The 27,252-nt window shown below is 49.3% G+C and overlaps 1 protein-coding gene across 2 annotated transcripts; it reads right to left on the bottom strand.

The window, feature by feature from the left end:
* Positions 1-86: 86 nt before the first annotated feature.
* On the bottom strand, positions 87-20,168 carry CLTB (clathrin light chain B). 2 transcript variants are annotated; one of them, XM_006075552.3, is made up of 6 exons: positions 19,781-20,168; positions 14,579-14,622; positions 5,921-6,038; positions 5,580-5,691; positions 3,827-3,880; positions 87-534 (listed from the first exon to the last, which is right to left on the bottom strand). In XM_006075552.3, exons 1-6 carry the CDS (start codon positions 19,965-19,967, stop codon positions 363-365), a joined length of 687 nt encoding a protein of 228 aa, XP_006075614.1. In that variant the 5' UTR covers positions 19,968-20,168; the 3' UTR covers positions 87-362. The 2 variants fall into 2 exon arrangements, with proteins under 2 accessions (XP_006075614.1, XP_006075615.1); XM_006075553.3 differs by lacking the exon at positions 3,827-3,880 and having other exon boundaries at positions 19,781-20,165.
* Between the last annotated feature and the right edge of the window lie 7,084 nt (positions 20,169-27,252).

Here is a 27,252-nt window from a genome sequence, read left to right as displayed (position 1 = left end):
GGGGAGGTTCTAAGCACAAACCAAGCCCTGACACCAGTTGTGGCTTCCAGAGAAATGAGAATGATAATAAATAAGTGTAAAAAGAGTTAACAACACACCCTTTAAGCCAAGAAAAAAAAATACATCAGGAAGGACAGTCACAATTTTGTGGACTGAGAGGAGGTGTGAGGGGCTGGGCCCTTGGGCCGTGAGGGAATGATGGGTGAGGGGGTGAGGGTTCCCCTTCCCGGCCCCGGGAGATGGGGAGGAACGGAATAGGCTGTGTAGCAGCTGTGGGAGGCATTTCCGCCCCCTGGCCAAAGCAGCTGCTCCTCCTCTGCCCGGTCCAGCCCCTGCTTGGCGGCCATGCTGCTGGCAGACTCCTAGCGGGACAGCGGTGTCTGCTTCAGGGACATGAGCACCGAGCGCAGGCGGGACACGTCTTTGCACTGCTTGCTGCTCTTGGGGTTGAAGTCACACAGCTGGGCCACCTTCTCCCACTCTGTGCCCGGGGTCTCCTCCTTGGATTCCTTCACAAAAGCCTCCTCAGATGCCCTGCAGGTGGAGACGGGACAGAGGTTTCAGAGCGGTCTACCTCTTCCCCAAAGCAGTGATGCTCTGCTCCCATGGAGCAAGGCTGTTTCGCCCAGCCTACTAAGGGGTACTTTACCAAGACATCTCCCCGGCTCCATGACCTCTGACCTCAGGCTCCCAGGAACAGCTTTAGCCCCCAGAGGAACTCTCGTTGGGTCCTACCTCAGGGCCTTTTTTGAGTCTTCCCTCAGACCCGCTCACAGCTTGTTTCTTGTCATTCAGGTCTGAGTGCAGGCCTTACCTCCTGAGAAAGGTCTTCCCCTGCCACCGAAGCTCAAGTAGCCTACCCCTGCCCCAGCACACTCTGTTCATTATCTCTCCATCAAGAGTTCCCAAACTGGGTCCCATTTGTTTATTTTTGCTTTCATTTCGATTACTCTAGGAGACTGATCAAAAAAAAACAGTACCGTGATTTATTTCAAAGAGTATTCTGTTTGTAGTATCTGGTCTTGCCTTTAGGTCTTTAATCCACTGAGTTTATTTTTGTGTATGATATTAGGTGGTATTCTAATTTCATTCTTTCACATGCAGCTTTCCAGTTTTCCCAGAACTACCATATAGCTGATTCACTTCCTTGTACAACAGAAACAAACACAACATTATAAAGCAATTATACTCCAATTGAAAAAAAAGGAAAAAGAGTTCCCAAACTGGGGCTCCTGACACCTAAAGGCCCTTGGAGGAATCAATGTAATACCTCAGCTATTTTCAACACTTCCCCAAACTGGACAGGACATTTACTAATCACCTAACTGAAATCTCTGATTCGGCTTTGCCTCAGGGTTCTCTGGACTCATTGCCTCGTGAGTGTTCTTCAGAAAAGGTTGTGGTCAAAGATGTGTAAAAGAATCAAAGAGGATCTTCAAATCAAGTCACCCGTATTTCACTACAGAACTCTTTTTAGCACAGAATGACTGTTCTCTCAGCCTGGGGAATGCTCCACTGGAGTCTTTGCTTTTGGTTAGAATCAGATTAGGATGGAAAGTGGTCGTTTCTTCATCAGAAGTTCTGGCTGATAGTTACAGAAGCCACCGATGAAGGAACAATGGGGAAATAAAGTATAATAAATGTAGTTTTGTGGACAAAACCTAAATGTGGGAGTCATTAAGAGAAAGACAATAAGATTCTGGGGTGGGGAGAGCTGGGTCTATGTTCTGTTTGACCAGCAAGTGTCCTTAAAGCCCCTCTCTCCTCAGCAGTCCCCCTTGCATCGCAAGCAGGACCATTTCTGCCAAGTGCCAGGCACTAGCTGATGGCGGGTGATCACTCTCCAGGTGATCCGGAGGGATCCAGGATGAGCTGGCCCTGGATCAGGCGACCCAGCCTCTCCCTAGTGATCTTGCTTTCCTGCTGGGTGCTCATTTCCTAATCTATAAAATGAGAAGCAGTGTCTCCTCTTTGCTGATCCATTTCACTAGTCTGAGAACCCAGCAACACAACATGTGTGTGTGGGCTTGGGAAAATGTAAGGTTCTGAGTGGAGCTGGCTGACCAGCAGGGCTGAGGGGAGCGATCTTTGAAGCTCTCTCTTCCAGCTCAAAAAGTGAAGTGAAGTGAAAGTCGCTCAGTTGTGTCCAACTCTTTGCAACCCCATGGACTATACAGTCCACGGAATTGTCCAGGCCAGAATACTGGAGTGGTAGCCTTTCCCTTCTCCAGGGGATCTTCCCAACCCAGGAATCGAACGGGGGTCTCCTGCATTGCAGGCTGATTCTTTACCAACTGAGCTGGGTCAAGAGGCTCCCCTCTAACTTTGCTCTCAAAATGGGGTTCATGGTCCAGCAGCACCGCATCACCATGGAGCTTGTAGGCAATGCAGAATCATGGCCTTACTTCAGTCCTTCTGAGTCAGAATCCCCATTTTGACAAGAGCCCCTGGTGATTCCTAGGTACATGCAGGTCTGAGAAGTGCTGGTCTAGACTCTTCCTCTCTTCAGGATTCCCTTGGGTGCTCCTTGGGTCACCTCTTCAGGCACAATAGGAGCAACGAACCCCCTGTGGTGTTCTCCAGCATCAGTGCCCTTCTGCCATCCCCACCCTCCTGCTTGAAACCTCCCATGGCTCTCCGCTACCTTCAGGATCAGGTCTGAGCTTTTAAACATCACACTACAGGCTTTCTTCAACTGGCTCCAAACTGATTTTCTCCCCGCCCCACATACCCCCACCCCAGCCACTGCAGGCCACTAGATATTTCCCCTCTCATAGCCTTTGCCCCAGCAGCTTTTCCCATCGAGGACACCCTTTTCTTCTTACCCTCGCCATACAGCAAACTCCATCTCATGCTTTAAGGGCCAGGGGCGGTCCCGCATCTTTGAAGCTTCCCCCACGGAGGGTGGCTCTGTGGGAGCCCTGTGTGTCCTTGTGAGCAGCTCTTATCACAACACACCTCCAACCATGAGCAACTTAAGAGGATGGACTGTGTGTGTCTTATTCCTGTTTGACCCGGAGACTGGCATTGGGTAAGCACCAATAAGTACTGGACAAATAGGAGAGTGGACAGAGGAAGGAGTGGAAGGCTGTTATTTTGGTGTGTCCCAGGTTCTGTGAGAGGAGGTTTAGCCCAGACAGCATGAGAGCGCTGCCAAGGGCGTACCCAGAGCGAGGAACAGCAAATATGTGGCACATACGCACGAGGCAGTCATCAGACACTCATCACTGCTTTTTTTTTTCTCCTTCAGCTTCACAATTCCCAACACACCAGCCAGCTAACTATGAGAATAAATCTGGATTAGGCACAGGACCAGCTAGACCCCAAACCAGGAACATGAGACAGGCCAATGGTGGTCTCGCCAGGGGCTCGCAGCCAAATTCAGGCTGGAGCTCTGAGGGGAACAGCGCACTAAGGCAGGAGGTGGGGGATGGCAATGCATGCTTTATACCTCCAGCACCAGGCACTCCATGCTTGTTTTGTTCAACAAAAGACTCACCCCACCTCCCACCTCCCATCCCCAAGAGCCATTTCAGGGTGGGGGAAGTTGGGCTGCTTGGCCCTTTGCCTCTCTCACCTGGGGATGGCCAGCATTCTTTCCTTGTCTCTGCTTGGATTTGGCAAATCTGTCTCAAAGATGCTCAGTACATCTTTGCTGGGGGGATGGAGATGAAGGCTGGTGCTTGTGTCCACCCTGCAGGCTCACCTCCTTCTCTGATCACTGCCCCAGGCCCAGCCACACTCATTCATACCCCACCAGTGAGAGACTCAAGAAACTGCCAACCACACACAGGGACCCCAGCAAAGGAGCAAAGGAGACACGTACACGTAGCCGATGATATCAGCATCTGGCTGCTGGTAGAATGCTTTGTCAGCGATCCTTGGGGGAAGGGGATTAGGTGAGGGGAGAACAGCAGGGCAAGACGGACAGACAGGCAGAGGGTTAAAGAAAAAGAGAAATCAGCATTAGTACCTCCAGCTGGAGACGTGTTAGGAAGCACAGTTCTGGAAGGCTCAGCAACTCTCCACAGCCCAGAGAGGAGAGCAGGGATCCTCCATCCACCCGAGGAGGGGGCCCTTTCTAATACTCAGCCCTTATCCTGTTACTCCTGTTCACAAATCTTCAGTGGCTCCCATAGCCCATGTCTTCCCAGCCCTCACATTCGAGGCCCTGTACACGTGGGCCCTCACTCCGGCCCTACCTCCCACCTCTCTCCCTGCTGCCCAAGCCTTTCTTGGACGGAAAGAAAGAAAGGACAATGGCCTTTCTTTCACATCTTGCTGTGCCCTGGTCTCCTAGTTGTCCTCCAAAGCCCAGGTCCCCAGACCTGGAGGCCCCCTCCCCTGCCCACATCCCTTGCTTCCACAGCCTTCCTACAGAGGCCCTGCTCCCAAGACCAGACCAGCATGCGGGTGCCCACTGCTGAGCTCTTTGAGGACACAGATGCGGTCTTTCTCATCTCCGCCTACCCAGGGCCCAGCCCAGGGACTGGCAGGCAGCAGCTTGTTGAACGGAAGCTGGAGGCTTCCCAGAGCCAGCCTTCCCCTTCCTGGCGGGTCTGGTGCCTTTAAGGGCACAGCCTCAAAGGCAAGGACTGCAGGGCGCTCTCTGGGCAGAGACCGTTTCTGCAAGGGGTCCTCTGGTGGATCTCCACTGTCTTTCCTGCTCAACACCTGTGCTTCTTCTTCCAGGATGGGCATCCTGGTTGTCCTGTAAAGCATCAGTTGCCCCCACCCAGTCCCTGTGGTTTGTGTGGGACTGGACCCCACGCACAACCCAAGAAATGAGACCCAGTCTGTATCCATCAGAGAGTCTCTGCTCCTGGGACAGTCACTGGGCCTGGGACCAGCACATAACCCCACACCAGACCAGCTGAAGCTGCTGGGGGCAAGAGGCTTACTTTCACTGGAGTTGTCAAGAAAATAGAGCAGGAGCCTGGAGCTGCCGGCGGCCACCTTGGGCCCCATCCCTGGAGTGTGTGCCCAAGAGTGAAGGTGGGGGGAAGGAAAGCAGGGCCGAGAGACAGTAAAAGTGAGCACTGATGGACTTTGTTTCAGCCTAAGCCCACTGTGCCTGCCTGTTTCCCCCTGGCCTTTCCAGTTACATAGGCCACGAATTTCCCTCTACTCTTCAGCCACTTCTAAGTCAAAGTGTTGTCACTTCGATAAGCAGGAAAACCCTGCATATGGCTTGGTTCTTCCCTCCCAGACAGGCCTGTGTTCTCTGTGATGCTAACCATGGCCACAGGGCCTCCGGTCCAGTTCTTGGCCCCTGGGCTCCAGGGTCATCTGGCTTACATTCCAGTGGGTCCTAGGACCTCGTCCATCGACCGATAGACTTGCTTTTCTCTGTCATGGGGAGGAGGTGAGAGCTTACAGTCACCAGCTCTGCAGCATTCAGGGTGCTGAGCTCCACAGGCCACTGAGGAAACAGCTGGGGGTCTGGCTTCTCCTTCCTCTGTGTTCTTGCCACCAAATCACCCATCCTTGTGACAGTCCCCCACACCATGGCTCCTCTCATGTCCCCACCACCCCTTTATGTCCCCACTGCCCCCTCACGCCCTGATAGCCCTGCTCACCGGTTGTTGATCTTGTTCTTCTCAACTTGTTCACTCTGGCGCTGGTTCCATTCCTCCAGGTCCTTCTTGGCCTTCTCCCGCCACTCCTGCTCCATCACTTTGGAGGCAGCATCTGCAACCCCCAACAGGTGAATAAGCAGCAGCTTTCCAGGAGGAAGGTGAGGCACAGTGGTCCTGGGGGATTCCCTCCTCAGCCCATCCTCAGCCAGTTCCCACACTAAGGAGCCCCAGCTACTCTAAGGCTACCCACCCGACATGGTGATAGTCCCAAACCACCACCCCAGCGGGAAGCCCCGACGCAGGGGGCCCAGCCCAGCTCACAGCCTCAGCTCTGTCCTCACCCAGCTCCTGCAGCCGTTTCCGCTGCTCCTCTCTCCACTTGCGGATGCTCTCGGGTTCCTGCGTCAGCCTGTCTGCCTGGGCGATCGCAGCATAGCCATCCGCGGGACCATTGGCCTCCTAGGACATAGACAGACAGCAGTGTACCCAGCCTGTCCACCAGCCCCTCTGTCTCTGCTCCTTGACTACTCCTTTCCAGTTACAGAGGCCACTAATTTCTCTTTATTCTTTAGCCACTTCTGGGTCAAAGTGTTGTCATTTCTTTAAGCAATAAAACCCTACACATCGGTTTTATTTAAACCGCTCACATCTCAAACCACGTCATGCCCACTGTCTCCTGTGACTGTACCCTGCCTTTCCACTTACTGTGCCCTCCACCAGTCACCCTTCCCCCCCTGTGACCCCGGGCAAGTTACTCAACCTCCCTGTGCCTGACTTTCCTCATCATAAAACAGGCTACAAAATAGCACCCACTCCATAGGGTAAATATGAGGATGGAATGAATTTTAAAAGTGTGAAGAACTTCAGATACTTCTTGGTACACAGAGAGTGCCCTGTGTTTCTATCATTAAAGTTCCACTCTGTTAGTTGTGGGCTTCCCACATGGCTCAATTGTAAAGAATCTGTCTGCCAATGCAGGATCCACAGGAGAGTCAGGTTGGATCCCTAGGTGGGAAAGATCCCCTGGAGGAGAAAATGGCAACTCACTCTAGTATTCTTGCCTGGAGAATCCCATGGACAGAGGAGCCTGCAAGGCTACAGTCCATGGTGTCGCAGAGTCGGACACGACTGAGCACTTAGTTTTATTCACCCAATAACACACAGCCCCAGATTGCCTCACTTTATAATACATTTACTTGTCCATTGTCTGTCTCCTCTATCAGAATGTCACATTTGTGACAGCTGGGATTTGCCTGTCCTGTTCCCTGCTGTGTCCCCAGCACCCAGCACAGTGCCTGACACAGAGCAGGTGCTCTGTAACTATTTGCTGAGTGAACAGTCCTGAGATAGGCAGGGTGGGCTTAGCTAAGATCGTGCAGTGATGGGAAACTCAGACTCAGGGGTCAGACCATCCGGGTTCAGATCCCATCTCTACTGCCTACTACGTGTGTGCCACTCAACCTTGCCTGACCTCAGTGTTCTCATCTGAAATGAAGATGATACTCAAACTGCCTCTAAGAGCTGGTGTGAGGATTCGATGCAACAGTACTTGTAAGAAACTTACAAGAGTGCCCGGCAGGGAGTGATGGCTCAGTAAATGATAGCTAGAATTATTATTATTATTCATTGTCATCTTATAGGGGACGGAAACTGGGGCAGAACCTGGGCCGGAGTCCAGGCCTCCTCTGACTTCCAGGCCAGGGCTCTGCCCAATTCTCCAGGCTGCCTGCCAGGGTAGGGGACTCCAAGCATGGCAGGCTGAGAGCTCAGCCCAGACAGGCTGGGGCTTCCCTCTGTTCTTGAAGAGCCAGAGCTTTTCTACGATCCAGCCCATCTCTCAGCACTCCCACTCTGGTGTGCTGTCTGCCCCGTGCATTCCTCTCTCCACCCATCCCACATCCACGCTGCCCCGCCTTTGTCTCCTCCTGCTTTCGGCCTTCAATTGGCTCCCCTCCTTCCTCCAGCTGATGAAATCTTATTCCATCCCACGAGTTTCTAGCTCAGAAGTCACCAGCTCTGGGGTATTTCCAAACCCCCAAGCAGATCTCACAGCCCTTCCTCTCCCTGTGCTCCTTCGCCTTCTCCCAAGTGTGTCTCCTGGCTGGACTGCGAGATCCCTGTCAGCAGGGCAGAACCTTGTTTACAGCCCTATGAACCTGTCTCTCCTTTCACTGCTCTGTTGCTCAAGCACTCATCAAACTGTCATTAATCCCAGTGTTGTTTAATGTCTTCTCCCCACCCAACAGCGTCTGTCCAATGGTGCCCACACAGCTGGTGCTCAACAAGCAGTGGCCGTGTGGATGAAGATCCCCCCTGGGACCAGCATGTGCCAGTTCAGAGGAAGTGCTAGGTGTCTGTTCAAGGGGCTGTGGGCACCAAGGTGAAGGAACATGCAGATGGACGTAAGAGCTGCATCTCCCTGGGGAGAGAGAAGGGCAGGCTGAGGGTGAGGCAGTGCTGCCTGGCTCCTCGGATCAGACCCACCCTTGGGTGGGGCAGCTGGGGCACTGCCCTTATTCCTCCTTCCTGCCCAACATTATATTTCAATTCAGAAAGTCTCTCTTGACATCTCAAGGAGCCTTTCCAGGGCCCTAATCTCGACAACACAAGTTGATCACCGATGTAGGGTGAGCCCCACCCTGTCCAGTTCTGGGAAAAAGCCTGTCCTGAGGCCAGGCTACCAGGACCTCTACCCAATCCTATAGAATGTCCCATCTGCAGACAAGTGCAGTTACTTTGGTGTCTATGTGTTTATCCAGGTGCTACATTTTATTTCTTCTTGGTACTCATGATATCTTAAAAGACTAGCTTCCTTAGTGGCTCAGACAGTAAAGAATATGCCTGCAATGCGGGAGACCTTGGTTTGATCTCTGGGTCAGGAAGATCCCTTTGAGAAGGGAATGGTGACCCACTCCAGTATTTCTTGCCTGGGAAATCCCATGGACAGAGGAGCCTGGTGGGCTACAGTCCTTGGGTTGCAAAGAGTCAGACATGACTAAGCAACTAACACTTTCTGACTTTCTTTACTATCTGCCCCCCACCCCTCCCCAGTAAAGTGAGTTCCATGCAGACAGAGACTATCTCTGTACAGAACCTAGGACAGGGAGGGCCTGGCTGTAAGAGGAGCTCAAGAACATCTCTTGAATGAATTAACATATGTTCATGCTTGGGGACAGAGATGACCAAGTTGGCCCATCATCCAGGAGCTTGACAGAGGGAGTTCTTCACAAATGAAGACCATGACTTGGGGTACGTGCATAACATGGGTCATGAAAAGAGGGGGGACAAGGGAGGGTATGACCTTTCTAGCCTAGGAGCAGAGTAGGCTGGGAAGAGACAGGGGAACGGCATTTCAGATCAAGAGTTGGCAGCGTAAGGACCACGTGAGGCTAGTGCCTTTGGGAAAATGTGAGTACAGACATGCTGCCACGTGTGGATGAGATGGGTTGAGAGAGGTGGGCTGGAGGGTTAGAAGTCATTCCATGGTGTCCTTCAGGACTCACCATCTCCTTTAGAAGTGCGTGCGTGCTCAGTTGTGGCCGACTCTTTGCAACCCCATGGACGGTAGCCTGACAGGCTCCTCTATCCATGGAATTTTCCAGGCAAGAATACTCAAGTGGGTTGCCATTTCCTATTCCAGGGGATCTTCCCAACCCAGGGGTCGAACCAGCATCTTCTGTGTCTCCTGCATTGGCAGGCAGGTTCTTCACCACTGAGACACCTGGGAAGCCCCACCATCTCCTTCAAGACTGCCCTAAAATTAAGACTCAGGTTAGAGTGCTTATAAACTGGCAAAGAACCTTCAATTAAATGGTTCTCTTTGGCCTTCACAAACCTTCATGGTGGGTTTTATTATCTTTGTTTTACAGGTAGGAAAAAGTCTAGCTTCAAAGTCCCAAGGTCACCTAGCCAGCAACTGGCAGAGCCAGAATTCAAACTGAATTCCTGGGTGTAACACCCCGGCCACATGCAGCCAACAGGGGCCAAAGTCACTTCTGTGTCACGTGATTTTTCCTCCCTAACACGTCTAGCATCCCAAGATTAGAGACTGTGCCCTGTCCTCCCACTCCCAAGGCCCACTCCCTGTCTCTCTCACACTTGCCTTCATACCCTCCTTGGCTCACTTAGTAGCTTGCTCAGGGATAAGAAGCTTCTAAGGCTATAGAGGACTCTTCTCAACAGACCTGTGGGGACAGCAAGGAAGGGCTTCTCATCCCCATTTTACAAATGACAAATCCAGCTCAAAGCAGCGACTAGTCCAAGGTCGTCCAGCTGGGAAAAAATAGAAATGAAGCCCAGATTGTCTAACTCCATCCAGACTTCACCACAGCGCCTCAGTCTGGGTGTAGAAGCAGCTGGAGTAGATGCTGGGGATGGAGGGAGGTTAGGAGGGTTGATGGGAGGAGCCTGGAGCAGCTGCACTCCACATCCAGGGACATTGCTCAGTGTGGCCCTAGAAGATGGTGCCCAGAGATGGCTGTGCCCCAGGCTCTGAGTGGAGAGCCCGGTCAAGCTGAGCCCGCCTCCTCCACCAACGCGGCCCACTGATAGGCTCTGGCTGGGAGCTGTTCCCGCCCCCCCCACACCCCTATGCCTCCCACCTGGAAGCACATGGCCCTGCACCTGTGGTCTCTTCCAGCTCCCCCAGCACACCCTTCCCTGCAGCAGCCCCAGACTGAGCATCTTATCCTCTATGCCTTTGCACATGCTGTCCTCCCAGCCAGGACCACCCACCTCTCCCTGGGCAGCCTGGAACCCACTTCCAGCATCCGTTCCTGTTGCATTCTCTGACTTCAGTGCAGCATCTAGCGACTGAGCCTGCTTCAGGTCCCAGCTCTTCCAGGCAGTGTAACTAGAGCTATTAAACCTCCCTGTGTGTCCTCCTTCTCCTCATCGGTAAAGTGGAGATAATGTATGGAACCTACATGATAGGACTGTTGGGAAGATGAAATGAGTTAATCCATTAAAGCTTTTGGGTGGTGCCCAATGCAGAATAGCTTCCCTGGTGGCTCAAATGGTAAAGAATCTGCCTTCAATGCAGGAGACCTGGGTTCGTTCCTGGGTTGGGAAGATCCCCTGTGGAAGGGAATGGCAACCCACTCCAGTATTTTTGCCTAGAGAATCCCCATGGACAGAGGAGCCTGGCAGGCTACAGTCCATGGGGTCACAAAGGGTCGGACACAACTGAGTGACTGATACTTCCATTTCGATGTATAAGAACTCAGACTCCTGGCTCTTGAGACCAGCCCCACACCTGAGGCCCTGCTGTTCTGCACTTGAGCTCTTTGAGAACCAAGAGCCATTGCATTTGCCTCTACATCCAAGGCCTTGAGCACAGCGCATGGCACTCAGAATGTGAGCTGACTAAATGAAGGAACGAGGGGCTGCCTGCAAAGCAATGTGGAGGGCATGGGGAGAGCCTGGGACACAGCATCAGAGGGACTTGGGCTTCAAGTCCCCTCCTGCCACTCACTGGAGGTGCGACCTTTAAGAAATCCCCTCCTTGTTCTCCTTAGGTGTCGTCACCTATCAAATGGGAGTGACCACATCCCACTCCAGGTGTGAAGTGGGGCCTGAATGTGATAACTGCCCTGCAACCACTGTAGCCCGTAGCCTGGGAGGGCTCACCCGGGGCTGCAGGAACGTTTGGAGCCCCTCCCAAGCTCAAAAGGGAAGGCATCTGGGAATGGCCGGGACCAAAAGGCAGGAGGCTACAATCAGGGCCGGGCTTGTCTTGGCCCAGCTCTCTGGTGGCACCCCTCTCCCAAAGGACCCCTCCGCTGGACACAGGAGACCACCACGAGGGCTTCCAGAGGCCAGGCTGGCCCAGCACGTGCTGTGACACCATGGGGAGCCAGGAGGATGAGGCACAGCTGATCCTGGGGATTGACCAGCTAAAGCTAAGCTGAGCTGAGCTGTCGATTCCTCTAAGTAGCTCAGTGGGGATGATGGCCACGTGGGTGGAGGAAGGAAGAGAGCTTGTGTAGGAGGAGTGAGTCCTGCTGGGGCCTTCCTGCCCCTGGCAGCAGCAGAAAGAATTAGAATAGGTTTGGGTAGGCTTATCCTTAGATCTTAGGTCCAGGTTCATAGCTGGACCCCGCGGTGGCTCATGCCAAGTCACTTCAGTCGTATCTGACTCTTTTCGACCATATATACTCCTCTGTCCAGGGATAGATACTCCAGGCAAGAGCACTGAAGCAGATTGTCATGCTCTCCTCCAGGGGATCTTCCTGACCCAGGGATCGAACCCATGTCTCCTGTGGCTCCTGCACTGCATGCAGATTCTTTACCGTTGAGCCACCAGGGAAGCTCCCAGTGGCCCACAGGCTTCCAGAAAAGATCAAGTAAGGTAGCAGGAAAGTTCTGTCCAGGATCCTTGAAAGTCAGACCCTGCTCTGTGCTCCATCCTAAGAGAAATCTGCAGGGGCTTCCCACCTGCAAGCTGGCCCCTGTGGGCAGCTTGCAACAAGAGGGTGGAGCAAAGGGCACCAGATCAGGAGATTTAGATGAACCTGAGGGCTTCCCAGGTGGCCCTAGTGGTAAAGAACCTGCCTGCCAAAGCAGGAGATGTAAGAGACTCGATGGACGTGAGTCTGAGTGAACTCCAGGAGTTGGTGATGGACAGGGAGGCCTGGCATGCTGTGATTCATGGGGTCGCAAAGAGTCGGACATGACTGAGCAACTGAACTGAACTGACTGAAGAGATGTGGGTTCGATCCTGGGTCGGGAAGATCCCCTGGAGAAGGACATGGCAACCCACGCGAGTACTCTTGCCTGGAGAATTCCATGGACAGAGGAGCCTGGTGGGCTACAGTCCATGGGGCAGCAAAGAGTCGGACACAACTGAAGCGACTTAGCATACACTGCATACATACAGATGAACCTGAAATTGGCCACTAAGCTTCTGAGTGACTTGCCTCATCTGTGACCCCCTTCCCTGCCTGTAAGGATGCTAGCGTTGCACATGTGAAGTGAAAGTTGCTCAGTCGTGTTCGACTCTTTGTGACCCCAAAGACTATACAGACCATGGAATTCTCCAGGCCAGAATGCTGGAGTGGGTAGCCACTCCCTCCTCCGGGGGATATTCCCAACCCAGGGATCGAACCCAGGTCTACCGCAAATGATTCACAAATAAACATACCTGGGGTTATTCTTGGTAGCAGTGAGAAAAAAATTCCCACTGAGATTGGGGAGGAGGCCTAGGGTTTCTCAGATTCGTTCAATACAAAGTGAGGCCAGGGGGCAGGACGTGAGAAGGCCTCCAGGTGCTAATGTGTAGACAGGGAAAATTATCTTGCTCCTGGTGTTCTAGGTACTATGGTCCCAAGTATATCTCCAGCTCCAGGGCCACTTTAGGGCACAGACCTTTCGGGTCAAGCCAAGTCCTTTGGAGTATGTGCAGGGCAGGGACAGTCTGAGTCTCTATGCTCTGCTGAACTGGACAGGCATCAGTGCTGCTTATTTGGAGCTCTCAGGCAGGCCCAAAGAGACACGAAGCTCTTAAAGTCCTGGAGACTAACTTTTCTAGCTTGCCGGTAGTTGAGTAATTTTCCAGAAATGAGACTTGGCCCGTTGCCCTGTGTAAGGTACCAGCCCATCCCTCTTACATAAGAAACTATTGTTTGTTCTCCCTGAGGATTTAGGAGGCCAGCTCCTCCACGAGGCAGAGTTCAGGAGATCCTGCAGCAGTTAAGGGTCTTTGACCCAGTCCAGTGGGAATTAAAGTTCATCCGGTGAAGACTGTTGCATCTGTGGGGTCCTGAGGATACTATTTGTGTTCCAAATTCTTTAAGTACTTTTAACATGATCTGTGTATATGTAGGAAAGGAGCGGGCTTAGATGAGTGTGGAGAGAAATTTTTAACTAGAAATATCTTTGATGTGCTTAGCCACTCAATCGTGTCCTACTCTTTACGACCCCATAGCCCACCAGGCTCCTCTGTCCATGGGGATTCTCCAGGCAAGAATACTGGAGTGGGTAGCCATGCCCTCCTCCATGGGATCTTCCCAACCCAGGGATCGAATCCAGGTCTCCCAAATTGCAGGCAGATTCTTTATGGTGTGAGCCACTAGGAAAACCCAAGAATACTGGAGTGGGTGTTTACTAGCTGTGTTGTTTTTTGGGGGTGGTGGTGGCGGGGCTGCGGGGGCAGGGAATGTGAGAGAGAGAGAGAGAGAGTGTGTGTATTATAGGATCATTACAAAGAATTTTAAAACAACTCAGTGAAAGTGAAAGCTTTTCCTTACCCTCCCTTCTCCCACAACCTTGGGGTTAACCACTGCTAACAGTTGGTACACATCCTTTCAGATCTTCATGCAAACATATTTCTAAAATAAAAAACAGGACCATACTGTGCATATTACTCTGCAAGCTGCTTTTCCATTTATTATATTGTGGGCATCTTTTCATGTCCATACAGAAAGCTCTGACTGCTCTTTGTAACAACGGCATGGTTTTCCAATTTACCTACCCAGGTCCTCAAGAGTGGGCACTTGGGTTACTTCCAGTTTGTCTGCTACTATAAATAATCATATAAAGAATCAGAGTGTCTCTGTCCAGCTATTTCTTTAGGAAAATTCTGAGAAGTGAAATCTCTTTTTTGTGTGTGTGTGAAATCTCTTTTAACTGGGTCCCACCCAGTGAAAATGCTCAGACGTGGAAACGACCACTGGGTTCAGCCTCCCACCAGTGGCAAACATGTGCAGGGCCCTGTGTTTCCTTTAGTCCATGCCACTGTGAGCCACTTTCTTTTGCCCTCTGCAAGCTAGACATTACCATGGGCAACCTGAGGCCATACACCATCGATCCCTATCTGTGTGGTCCTTATTCTTCATCCCCTTCTCCTACACAACCAAAAAAAAAATTGTCAAAAACTTTCTTAATGCTCCCATCCCAATGAACAGAACTTGAAGCCGTCTTCCTACACATGATGGGGGCCAAAAAGTTACTGAGATCCAGGCTGTCAGTCCCTCCCGCTGCAAGGACAGAATCTTGCTTACCTGAAACACATCTCCATTGACCGTGGCCCCCATGTCCTCAGAAGCTGATAGAAAGAGAACAAGAAGACAGCATTACTCATTGCTCAGCTTATAATAAGCAGGGTCCTACATTAGTGACTGAGCCAACCTCTGTATATATCTGTGTGTGTGTACTGACTTCCACATATACAGACGTCATGTACACATAAATAACCTGGGTTCAGTCCTTGACTGTTCACAAAGCCTTCTCATAGCTGTTATCACATCTAATTTTCACCATAGCCTTGTGCTGAAAGGCACAAGGTGTGTTATCAACCCATTTTACAGATTCTCAAACTGAGGCCCAGAGAGGCTACGTGATTGCCCAAGGTCGCCAGCCAGTAATAGCTTCTCACCTACCTGAAATTAATTTCTCCTCAGCTGCAGTTAGGAATGGCCTGATTTCCTATGGAGCCTATGCCCAGTGAGCCAGCAGAGGAGCTGGAGGCTCAGGGCGGGTCTGCGAGGACTCAGAAAGAAGGGACTGCACGTCTCCGCTTGTCCCTGAGGTGCCTTGAGCAACGGCTTCACCTGGGAGAGCAGGAATCAGCCCCTACCAGGCAGCACTTGGCCTGATTTTCCTCCTCCTGCCCCTCCCAGAAGGATTTGCTGCAGCCCTCACCTCAATGACTCCTCCTGGTCCCTTGCCCTGACACCTGATTTTTCACAAATTCCTGTGACTTCTGCCGCAGCAGGGACCCTCAAAGTTGGGGGCCCCTCTGCCCCCCGCCAGACCCGCCTGCACAGCTACTTGGTCTGTCTGCCCCACTAGTGGCAGTGAGCACCTGGAGGGGCACACCTGTGTCCAAACCCTCCCCACCGTCTTCCCCAGAGCTGGGTACAATACCTACGACTTAGGAGGCGCTCAGAAATATTTGTTGAATAGCAAATTAATAAACACACTAAAGAAAGATGGACTAAATGGCTTTTGTCCACTCACAGGCCTCTCTGCCTCCATCTTCACCCTCTCCCAAACCTCTTTGAAACCAACCGCCATGGCTGATGAAAAGCATACACTTACCTACGTAACTCTTCTAATTAAAAATAAAATGAACACAAACCGGCAGCCCATAGGGTCTGCTCCTTCTTTGGGAACTTGACAGGTGCCGCTCCCTCTCCCTGGAAGGCTCTCCTGCTCCCTCAAGCCCTTCAGCCTCTGCTCAAACACTTCCTTATTAGAGGCCTTCCCTGACCATCCCTGACATTTGTCCTCTGCACCCCTCTCCTCCCCCATACAGTACTTTGTCTGTATCACCTACCAAGGCCTGATAGATTTATTTTTGTACGTGCTAATTGCCTATCTACCCCACTTGAAAGCCCTCCAGGAGGGCAGGGGCTTTGTTTTGTCCATCACTGGGATCCAGCACCTAGAACAGTGCCTGACACATAACAGGGGCCCAATAAATATTTGTTGAATGAATACACTGAACCTCGGACCATAACTCATGAGGATCTTTGCAATCTGGCCCTGCCCATTTTTCCTGCCTCACTTCCCACCAGTCCTTCCCACAAACCCTATTCTGGTTTCCGCCTTCCCCAAACACACTATGCCACATTCCATGCCTTTCTTCCTACTTTCCTCACCAAAGAATGTTCTGGGGGATCCAGTTGTTCGCCAAAGCCCAGTTCACAACTCACCTCCTCTGGGAAGCCCTCCACTACTTCCTCTTCTACCCTGAGCGCTGATGGAAGGTCTCAACTACTATAGAGTATCCCCAAATACTGTATAGCACCCCCCACCCTCTTACATGATTACTGTGACCTCCCATGGGTCATGCATTCCCTTATCAGGCTCTGTATCCCATTCGGCTAGCTCCTATGGGTGAACAGTCAGTATTGGCTAAATGGAAGTTGAACTGCTCTTTGGGGGCCCACTGTTGTCTGCAAGGCCTAAGGACTCTCAGAAACTGCAATGCCTCTTAGCCAGGAGCCGCGGGAGGCTGTATAAGACCATCCCAGATGGACAAGTACACTTCACCAGCCAGATAGAGCCGTGAGTCACAGTGACAGTGCTTTCAGCCTGGGGACTAAAGGGAGGGAGCCTTAACCCCATGGAAACAATCCCCAGCAGATATAAATTATAATCAATTTTGTTTTCAAAGAGTGATCAATTTTAGCCAACAGTTATCAGCTGTCCTCCCTGCTCATTTAGATGGGATTTCTCCTGCGCGGGTGGCCTGGTCCCTAAATCAGTGGCAGCATCTTCTCCAGGGGCGTCTCCTCTACCAGAGTCTGAACTTACCGGGGTCCATTCACGATGCCGGTGTGTGCACTTGGCATTTCTAGAGGGGAAATTGTGCCCCCTCCCACATGCCACCCTGACCAGTCCCAGTCTCAGACCCCTCAACCACAGGAGTGGCCAGGGGCCCACCCTGTCCTTCAGGAGGTCTCTGCAACCCAGTCTCTCAGTCCCATGGGTGCTGCCCTTTGGAAATGAGGCTTCAGCCTCTTTGGGAATCCACACACACCCACACATGAAATTACGAGTCTCTGTCCTCACAGTGCTTTCTGACCAGCCCACGGCACGTTAATAATCGCGTGCCCACAGTCCAAAGCCGGCAGAACAGGAGTGAGGCAGATACGAGTCCCAGGGATAAGCCGTGGGTGTGACTTCCCTCAGATTGCTAATCCCCTTTTGGGACAAGGACAGACGGGGTCCAGAACATTCCTGGGAGCTTACTGAGTCCCATCAGGGGGAAATGGGTTTGCCCAGGAAATGACTGGGCAAGTCAAGGGCAGAGCCAGGTGGGGCACATAGAAATCTGGGTGTGAAAATGTAAACCTCCTGGGCCCTACCCAAGGCTGATGAATGGAAACAAAGTATCCATTGCTCAGGCTGGCCGCAACTCCAGCCCAGAGGAGGGGCTCAAAGAAGCTCAGGCTCAGGCCTACTGGAAACAGTTTCCCCTGAGGTACATGCATGCATGCACGTGCTCAGTCGAGTCCAACTCTGAGCAACCCCATGGACTGTAGCCCGCCAGACTCCTCTGTCAACGGGATTCTCCAAGCAAGAATCCTGGAGTGGGTTACCATGCACTCCTCTGGGGGATCTTCCCGACCCAGGGATTGAACTCTCATCTCCTTCATTGCAGGAGGATTCTTTACCACTGAGCCATCCAGAAAGCACCCCCTGTCCCCAAAGTCAGGGCACTCAGCACAAGGGCATCATTTAAGAGACAAGACTCAGAAGTGATGAGTGGTGCTGGCTGCAGGAGCTTCCGTCCAGCTCCCAGCTGCCTAAGGCACATTTTCTGCAACTTATTCAGGCTTCTGGCACTCATTACCAGTCTCCAGGGGATTACTTACTCATCACCATCTAGACCTAGGAGGGTCAGATCAATTCTATCCTATCTGGCCACCTATTGAGCCGCATCCCATAACTCCTCTAAGATCCCTGTGCTCCACTCAGCAGGGTAGCTGAGCATTTGCAACTTTAGTGGTTGTGAGTCCAGGAGACCTCAGAGGGCCATGTCCCTGCTTCTTTCCCTGCCACCTCCGGTCTGGGGCCAACTTGTATCACCCCTGCCAGAGAGTGAACCTCCCATCCAGGCCATAAATCCCTGGCGTCCTACCGTCCTAGGAGAGGTCACAGCCTGTTCAAACCCCAGCCACATCTGCAGCCCTCTGCCTGACTTCTCCCTGCTTCTCTCTTAGATGGTTCTGACATGGGTTCTCCCAGCAGGGCCTCTCCCATGCCAACCTGACTGGGGAAGCTGGTAGTCTCAAGATGTAGGCCCATATTTTCTAGGAATTCCCTGGGGTGTGTGAGGGTTTGTGCCAAAGTGCTAGAAGCTGCTGCTCCTTCAGAAGACATCCACTGCTGGCTTGGTTAGGTGGCAAAAGATCCCCCCACCTTCACATCCCATCACTTCCCAGGGTGACTGCCACAGCATTTGAAAGAATGTGGAGCCCAGAGTTGAGAGGCCTGGGATCTAGTCCCAGATCTGTCACTCACGGCTGTGTGACTTTGGGCAAGACACTCAGGCTCTCTGGGCTTCCAGTTTCTTACATGTGACAAAGGGCTTGTTATGTTTCTCACATGAAGAGGATACAGAGATGCTTCGAGCCCCTCAAGCCACAGGAACTGTCTTATTCATATCTGTATCCCCACTGTGTCTGGCACACAGTAGGTGCTCAGTAAATGTTGAATATAAATATAAGGAGCTTTACCTGTAAACATTTTTTTAAAAATATGTAAGCTACCACTTATTCTGACAGGCCCATAAACTCCCACTAAAATGACAACATTAACAGGAAACAAGGGCTGTTTCGGATGCAGCCATGAAAATGATAGCTAGTTTTTAACTTTAAGAAATTGTTCTTTCAGGCAGAACTAGAGCAGGAACATTGTTGATAAACACGCTATTGCAAGGACCAGGCCCCAAACCCCAATAGCCCTGGACCACCTTTGCAAAACCACTAAGCTCCAAACCCAGCAGGGCAGGATCACATTTGACTGAAGCCCTCTGTGCTCCTGCCCCCATACTGGTGTCTCTGACTCAGAGCCTGGCATATGGAAGACAATGTGGCCAGGGGAAGAGGATTCAGAGTCTGAGAGAAATGGTTTAGTCCTCGCTCTGCCACTTACTAGTTCTTTCAGTAGTGTACATTTTGAGCCTTGGTTCTGCCATCTCTGAAATGGGTGTATAATACACACGAAATGATGAAATGTTAAGTAAAGTGCCTAGAACAGTGACCGCAGGATGGCAGGTGATCCTCCAGGAAAGTCTGTGAGTTCTTAGAGCACCCAGTGCCTCCTGCTTTCCCAACTGAAGGAGGGAGCTAAGTCCAAGGGTCAGGGAGGTCTGAGGTCCTGTGCACACCTGCAGGGCTGAGCCGGGGGCAGCGAGCCTACTGGGAAGCTCAAGGCTGGGCTGCGTTGGATTCCAGAGCCAGGCAGTGGTGGAGTTGGCTTGGGAATGAAATGTCATGACGAATTTCTATGCCGGGAGCCACCAGATCCTAAGCCCCAGGCGGGGCCTCACATAGGGAACGCAACAAGATCGCCCTCCCATTTCCTTCTCCAGGTCCCCCTCAGGTACACATACAGCCCTAGGCCTGCTTCTGGCTGGCCATAGCAGGCCTTCTTCGCTCTACCGCAGGGCCCGGAGGCCGAGGACCCCGGGTGCGAGCCCCAGATCCCCCCCTCCAATCCCCAGTACCCAGGCCACCGCGCTGACTCACCCCCACTGGCGGGTCCCGGCTGCGCGAGACCCCCCTGGCTGCCGGCAGGTGCCCCGAAACCCTCGTCATTCTCTATGCCCGCAATCTCACTCTCCTGCTGGGCCAAGAAGGCAGCCGCCGGGTCCTCCTCGGCCGCTTCGGGGGCCCCGCTCTCCGACGACGAGAAGAAGCCAAAGTCATCAGCCATTTTCCCCGCGTCTCTGCCGAAGCGTCCGTCTGGTGCTCGGCTCTGCCCGGCGCGTGCCCCGCGCTGCGCCCGGCGGCCGCGGCACTGTCACCCGAGCACCCCGGGGAGAGCCGCTCGGCCTCGGCGGGGACGGGCTCAGCGCGGCGGCCCCACACTTCCTCTCCGCCACCGGGCCCGGCTCGCCTGTCACTGCGGCTGCAGGCGGGAGGAGCCGGGACGGGAATGCGGTGATGTCACCGGCCGAGGGAGGAGGCCCGCAGGACGGCCGGAGGTCGCCTCTCAGCGGCCACAGGAGGGCGGCAGCAGGACGGCGGCGCAGCCCCAGGGGCCCGAGGCCGCGCTACCCGCTCGCGGCCACCAGCGCGCGTCTCCAGGACACAGGACTGACGCAGCTCCTGCCGGGTCCGGAGGCGAAGCAGATGGGACCAAGGGACCATCGCGTGTACAGGGTCACCGCAGACTGGCAGCCCGGATTTCAGGAGCACCGAGCGGGTGGTCGCAGCGCAACCTGGCTCCTCCTGATTCATTCTGCACAAGTTTCTTCTCCAAGGCTCGGCGGGTGTTATGAAGCCCCGTTATCAGTAGCCTTGGAGAGGTAACATTAAGACCCACCGCTTTACTGCATCCTTCCTGCGAGTCCAGGGTCTTCCCCACAAGGCCATGTTGTTTCCGTACATTTCTTATGCATTTCCTGTCATTTGGAGGCTTCAGCTCAGGCCACCAGAGTTTGTGTGACCTGACGGGGTCTCTACTTGGAGGCTGGGTCCCTTCAATGTCCCTTGCTTCCCTGGTTGCTCAAACGGTAAAGAATCTGTATGCAATTAAGGAGAACTGGGTTCCATCCCTGGGTCAGGAAGATCCCCTGGAGAAGGACATGGCAACCCTCTTCAATATTCTTGCCTGGAGAATTCCATGGACAGAGGACCCTGGCGGGCTATAGTCCACAGGGTCACAGTCAGACAGGACTGAAGTGACTTAGCAGTAGCAGCAAGTATGAACCAAATTGAGAAAGGCAAACCCAGTTTATCCAGGCAGCCTACCACTCCTCCACTCAGTCACCTTAAGTAAACAGACTTCAAAACATAGTAAAACCCAAGCTCTGGCCATGGGGAGATTACAATCTAGGAGCCCAACAGATGGGAAATGGTCAGACATTTTCTCGGAGTGATAGGTGCTATAACATTTAAACACAGGCTTGGGTCGGGGGTGGAGGGGTGCGGCAGGGGAAGAACCACCATCGGATCTCTAGGATTTTTTCTTTCTGATTTGAAATTTGAAGGTCAAAAAAGAAAGGAAAGATGAGCCGCCCCTAACAGTGGGTTCCCTTAGTGGGTGGGGAGTGGAAGCAAAGTTAAACTGAAGGGCAATCTCAGTTTTTCACAGTAATACTTTGATGTAGGTTTCACTCTTATGATTAAAATATAATCATTTATTAGTAGTGTGGAAAAGAAAGAAACGTCAGGCCCTGCACAACCTGCTGCAAGCTCAGCACTCCACCATCACTCATCTCACTCCTCTTCCTCATTACCCCAGCTGCAGCCTCAGGCGCTGAAAAGAGCTGGAAAGTTCCCGAGTTTAACAAACCAGCCTTAAATGTCAACTCCAGGCTTTGTAGAGACAGAAGGACTACTGAACGCACTAGGCACCCTTTGCGATCACCTGTGGATGTACTTACTTGGTTCCTGGAGACTTCAATGCCTCTGCCGGCACTCTTCCCAACTAGTTCCTCCTTCCTTCCTGCTCCTTCCTAATGCAGCCATCAGCAAAATTACTTACATGCTTAATTTATACAAGTTACTGGATGAAGCACAAGCTGGAATCAAGATTGCCAGGAGAAATATCAATAACCTCAGATATGCAGATGACACCACCCTTACAGCAGAAAGTGAAGAACTAAAGACCCTCTTGATGAAAGTGAAAGAGGAGAGTGAAAAAGTTGGCTTAAAACTCAACATTCAAAAAAAAAAACCTCAACATTCAGAAAACTAAGATCATGGCATCTGGTCCCATCACTGCATGGCAAATAGATGCGGAAACAATGGAAACAGTGACAGACTTTACTTTCAGGGGCTCCAAAATCACTGCAGATGGTGACTGTAGCATGAAATTAAAAGACGCTTACTCCTTGGAAGGAAAGTTATGACCAACCTAGACAGCATAGTCAAAAGCAGAGACATTACTTTGCCGACAAAGGCCCGTCTAGTCAAAGCTATGGTTTTTCCAGTAGTCACGTATGGATGTGAGAGTTGGACTATAAAGAAAGCTGGGTGCCAAAGAATCGATGCTTTTGAACTGTGATGTTGGAGAAGACTCTTGAGAGTCCCTTGGACTGCAAGGAGCTCCAACCAGTCCATCCTAAAGGAAATCAGTCCTGAATATCCATTGGAAGGACTGATGCTGAAGCTGAAACTCCAATACTTTGACCACCTGATGTGAAGAACTGACTCATTGGAAAAGACCCTGATGCTGGGAAAAATTGAAGGCAGGAGGAGAAGGGGATGACAGAGGATGAGATGGTTGGATGGCATCACCAACTCAATGGACATGAGTTTGAGTAAACTCTGGGAGTTGGCAATGGACAGGGAGGCCTGGCGTGCTGCAGCCCATGGGGTTGCAAAGAGTCGGATACAGCTGAGCGTCTGAACTGAACTGAACTGGTCCAGATCATTCTGTAGCCATGCTTGCTCCTGTATTAATACATGACTTATTCTTAAGCATGAATATTAAAAATTATCATTAAAGTCTGAACTATGTCATATAGCACTTTGTGCTGGAGATCCTCCGTTTCTTGACACTTCTCTAAATATCTTTGTTAATTGCTCAGTCGTTTCTGACTCTTTGTGACCCCATGTACTATAACCTGCCAGGCTTCTCTGTCCTGGAATTCTCCAGGCAAGAATATTGGAGTGGGTTGCCATTCCCTTCTTAGGGAACTAAGTATCTTTGGAGATCTCCAAACACAGTCTGGTCTTCTAATTCTCCACTTAATTATGAAACTCAGCAATGGTCAAAAGACATCAGTTGAGTAAAGATATGAGGCAATCTCACAGAATCTAAATTGCAACTTACAAATTCTGAAGTGGAGATATTTTTTAAATGTTTTTAATAGGAAGTTTCAAGCATGCAGAAGAGAAGAAAGACTGATTTAATACAACTCCACATACCAACACCTGAGCATCAATATTACCAATATATAATCAGTCTTGTTTCATCCATAACCTTTATTCCTTCCCATGTATTATATAATTTCATCAGTAAATCGTAACTTTTTTCTAAAATCTTGTGGTAAAAAACACATAAATTTACAATCTTTACCATTTTAAGTGTACAGTTCAGTAGTGTTAAGTATAGCCACATGGTTGTACGATAGACATCCAGAACTTTTTCATCTTACAAAACAAACTATATCCATTACACAATTCCTCACTTTTCCCTCATCAAAGCCCCGGCAACCATCAGTCTACTTTCTGTTAATATGAATTGACTGGTTTAGATAGCTCACAAAGGTGAAATTATAGAGTTTTGTATCCTTATTCCACTTAGCATAATGTTCTTAAGGTTCATCAAGTTCTGACAGATGCAGCATGGGTCAGAATTTTCTTCCTTTTTAAGGCTAAATAATATTCTGTCATATGATATATATATTGCATTTTCTTCATCCATCTGTCCATGGACATTTGGATTGCTTCCACCTTAGTTACTATGAGTAGAGCTGTTGTTAACACAGATGTACAAATATGTCTTTGTGATCCTGCTTTCTGTTCTTTTAGATATATACCCAGGAATGGAATTGCTGGATTCTATGGTAATTCTATTTTCAGTTTTTTAAAGAATCACCATACTGGTTTCCAGAGCTACTGAACCATTTTACATTCCCACTAATAAGCTCCTTTTTTTTTTTTGATTGGTTGATTTCACTTTCAAGGGTTTTTTTTTCCTTCATTTTTTCAAGTTTTTATTTTGACATATTTCAACTTACAGGAAATTATAAATAATTCCCATAGGCTTTTCACCATTCTCACCAGATTTCTTAAATTATAACATTTTATCACCTTGGCTTTATTCTTTTTTTCTCTTTCTCCTAAACTAAACTTACTCTGTGTAAGTTGCACACACCATGAACCTTCATCCCTAAATATTTCACTTCATGTTTTCCTAAGAATAAGGACATTCATTTACATCACCACTCTACAATTATCAAAATCAGTGTATTAATTTTGATATAATACCATTATCAAATTGACATAACTTACTCAGATTTCACCAAATGTCCCAACAATAGAGGGAAAGAAAATCCCAAATTATGTGTTTAGGTATTCCACTCAGTACCCTCTCTGTTTGATTTCCTTCAGTCTGGAGTGGTTCTCTGTCATGAAGATGATGTCTTGAAGATTACTAGTCAGTTATTTTGTCCTTCAATATGAGTTGTCTTTGTTTCCTCCTGGTTAGATTCAGTCTAAACATTTTTGGCAGAAATAACATGATTCAGGCATTAGAATGATAGTTGACAAATGCTAATCTTCTAGTTCCATTTCCATAAACATTTATTAGTTGGCTTTCTACTATAGGGTGTTTGTTCCGTCTGCAAGACTCATAGATTCATTTGATCTGAGTGAATTGTATTAGTAGTGCTTTGCTATCATTATTTATTTTAGTGCTCAAATTGTCCGAGATTGGGTCAGTAGGAGCCCCTTTGAGTCGGCTCCTGTGTTTCTAATGTGTGTGTGTGTGTGTGTGTGTGTGGTCAGTCATGTCCGACTCTTTGCAAGCCCATTAGGCTCCTCTGTCCATGGGATATACCCAACAAGAATACAGGAGTTGCTTAACAGTTCCTCTTCCAGGAGATCTTCCCAACCCAGGAATTGAAACTGCTTCTCCTATGTCCACATCATTCTTTGAGCACTTTCTCATTTTCTGGCACAACAAAATATTTCAGGCTTAAGAATAAGTCATTTCTCAATCATCAAAAAGTCTATAAATAATAAATGCTAGGGAGAGTGTGGAGAAAAGGAAACCCTCATACACTGTTGGTGGGGATATAAATTGGTGCAGCCACTATGAAGAACAGTATGGTGTTTCCTTAAAAGAGCTAAAAATAGAGTTACCATATGATCCAGCAATCCTACCCCTGGGCATATATCCAGAAAAGACAAAAACTCTTAATTCAAAAAGATTTATGCACCCCAAGATTCATAGCAGCACTATTTACAACAGCTGAGACATGGAAACAGCCCAAATATCAATAGATGATTGATTTAAGATGATGTGAGATATATGTAATATAGATACATAATGAGATATTAGCCATAAAAAAGAATGAAATATTGTCATCTGCAGCAACATGGGTGGGCCTAGAGAATATCATACTAAGTGAAGTAAGTCAGACAGAGAAAGACAATAATTATATGATATCACATATATGTGGAACCTGACAAACAATACAAATGGATCTATATACAAAACAGAAACAAACAGGCATAGAAAACAGTTTTGTGGTTACCAAAGGGGAGAAGGGGAGAGGAGGGATAAATGGGTGGAAGAATAAATTAGAAGCATAGAATTAACAGAAATACACTATGCATAAAATAGATAATCAACAAGGATTTACTGTGTAACACAGGGAATAATATTCAGTATCTTGGATGGAGGATGAGATGGTCGGATGGCATCACCAACACAATGGAATGGGTTTGGGTGGACTCCGGGAGTTGGTGATGGACAGGGAGGCCTGGCGTGCTGCTGTTCATGGGGTCGCAAAGGGTCGGACATGACTGAGCAACTGAACTGAACTGAACTAAACTGCGATCATCTATAATGGAAAATAACCTGAAAAATATATGTGACTTAATCACCTTGCTATATATCTGAAACTAACAGAATATTGTAAGTCAACGATACTTCAACTGAAAAAAGAAAGAAATGATGGTGATTAATGTCATACATGTGTGAACTAAAGCTTTGGTGACAATTATTTTGCAATATTTGAAAGTATCAAATCAACTGGTTCTATACCTTAAACTTACTCAATGCTATATGAGTAAGTTCTCCGTAAAGTCATTTCTCAGTAAAGCTGACAGTGGAAAGAATAAGCCACTTCTACAAAAACTTCTGGTACTTTTGAGAGGAAAATGAAGAAACCAAGATTCACGTGCCAGGTGCTATCCTTGCTATGACTGCAACTTCTCCTTTTCCTCCTTAGTTCTCATCTTCTCCTTTGGGCTTTCCTGGTGGCTCAGACAATAAACAATATGCCTGCAATGAGGGAAACGGGTTTGACTCCTGGGTTGGGAAGATCCTCTGGAGAAGGGAACAGCTACCCACTCCAGTATTTGCCTGGAGAATTCCATGGACAGAGGAGCCTGGCAGGCTATAGTCCATGGGGTCGCAAAGAGTCAGACATGACTGAGTGAGTTTTGTTTTCTCCTTTATGCAACCACAAAATTATTAAAACATCAAAAATTTCTCCTCCAAATTCCATAATGTCATCCATCATAGTATTTAGATTTGGCCAGCTGGTTGCCATAAATATCTCTCTATTGTCTGTTTGCTTACTTAGGATCCAAACGAGGTCAAAACATTGCATTTGATTGATATAACTCCTAAGTTCCTTAAAAAAATGTTTTTATGATGGACAATTTCAATTATATACAAATGTAAAGATAACAAAATTAATATAATAATGTATAATACAATAATAAAATTATAATAAATCTCAATGTCCCCATCAGCCAGCTTCAATAATTATCAATATTTGGCCAAACTTGTTTCATCTACATCCCCATCATTGCCCTGTGCTTTAATTCTTTTAAAGTAGATTCTACATACCATATAAATTCATCTATAAATAGATGAATAAAATTCATCTAAAATAGAAGAATTTTTATACCATCTTAATATAATCAATATAAATATCACAGATAAAAATTAAAACTATTATTAATAATATCAGCAAATATTCAGTAAATATTCAAATTTTTATAATTGCCTTATTTTTTTCAGTTGGTTTGTTAGAATAAGGATCTAAACAATTCTCTGTATTACATTCATGTCTCTTAAGTCTTTGAAAAATCAGCTTTATATGGTAAATTTTATAATCAATAAAGTATGTCCATTTTAAGTGTACAATCCCATGAGTTCTAACAAATGTGTATACCTGTGTGACTGTCAGCACCAAAATATGAAGCATATCCATTACCCTGAAAAGTTCTCTTATGCTCCTTCTCAGTCAACTCCTGTGACTGCCTACAACCTTGAGCCCTAAGCAAGCACTGCTTTCTGTTACTAC

This window comes from Bubalus bubalis, chromosome 9 (genome assembly GCF_019923935.1).
Source record: "Bubalus bubalis isolate 160015118507 breed Murrah chromosome 9, NDDB_SH_1, whole genome shotgun sequence".
NCBI classification, from domain to species: Eukaryota; Metazoa; Chordata; class Mammalia; order Artiodactyla; family Bovidae; genus Bubalus; species Bubalus bubalis.
Note: the sequence above shows the minus strand (reverse complement) of the source record. Positions and strands in the feature narration are given on the sequence as shown.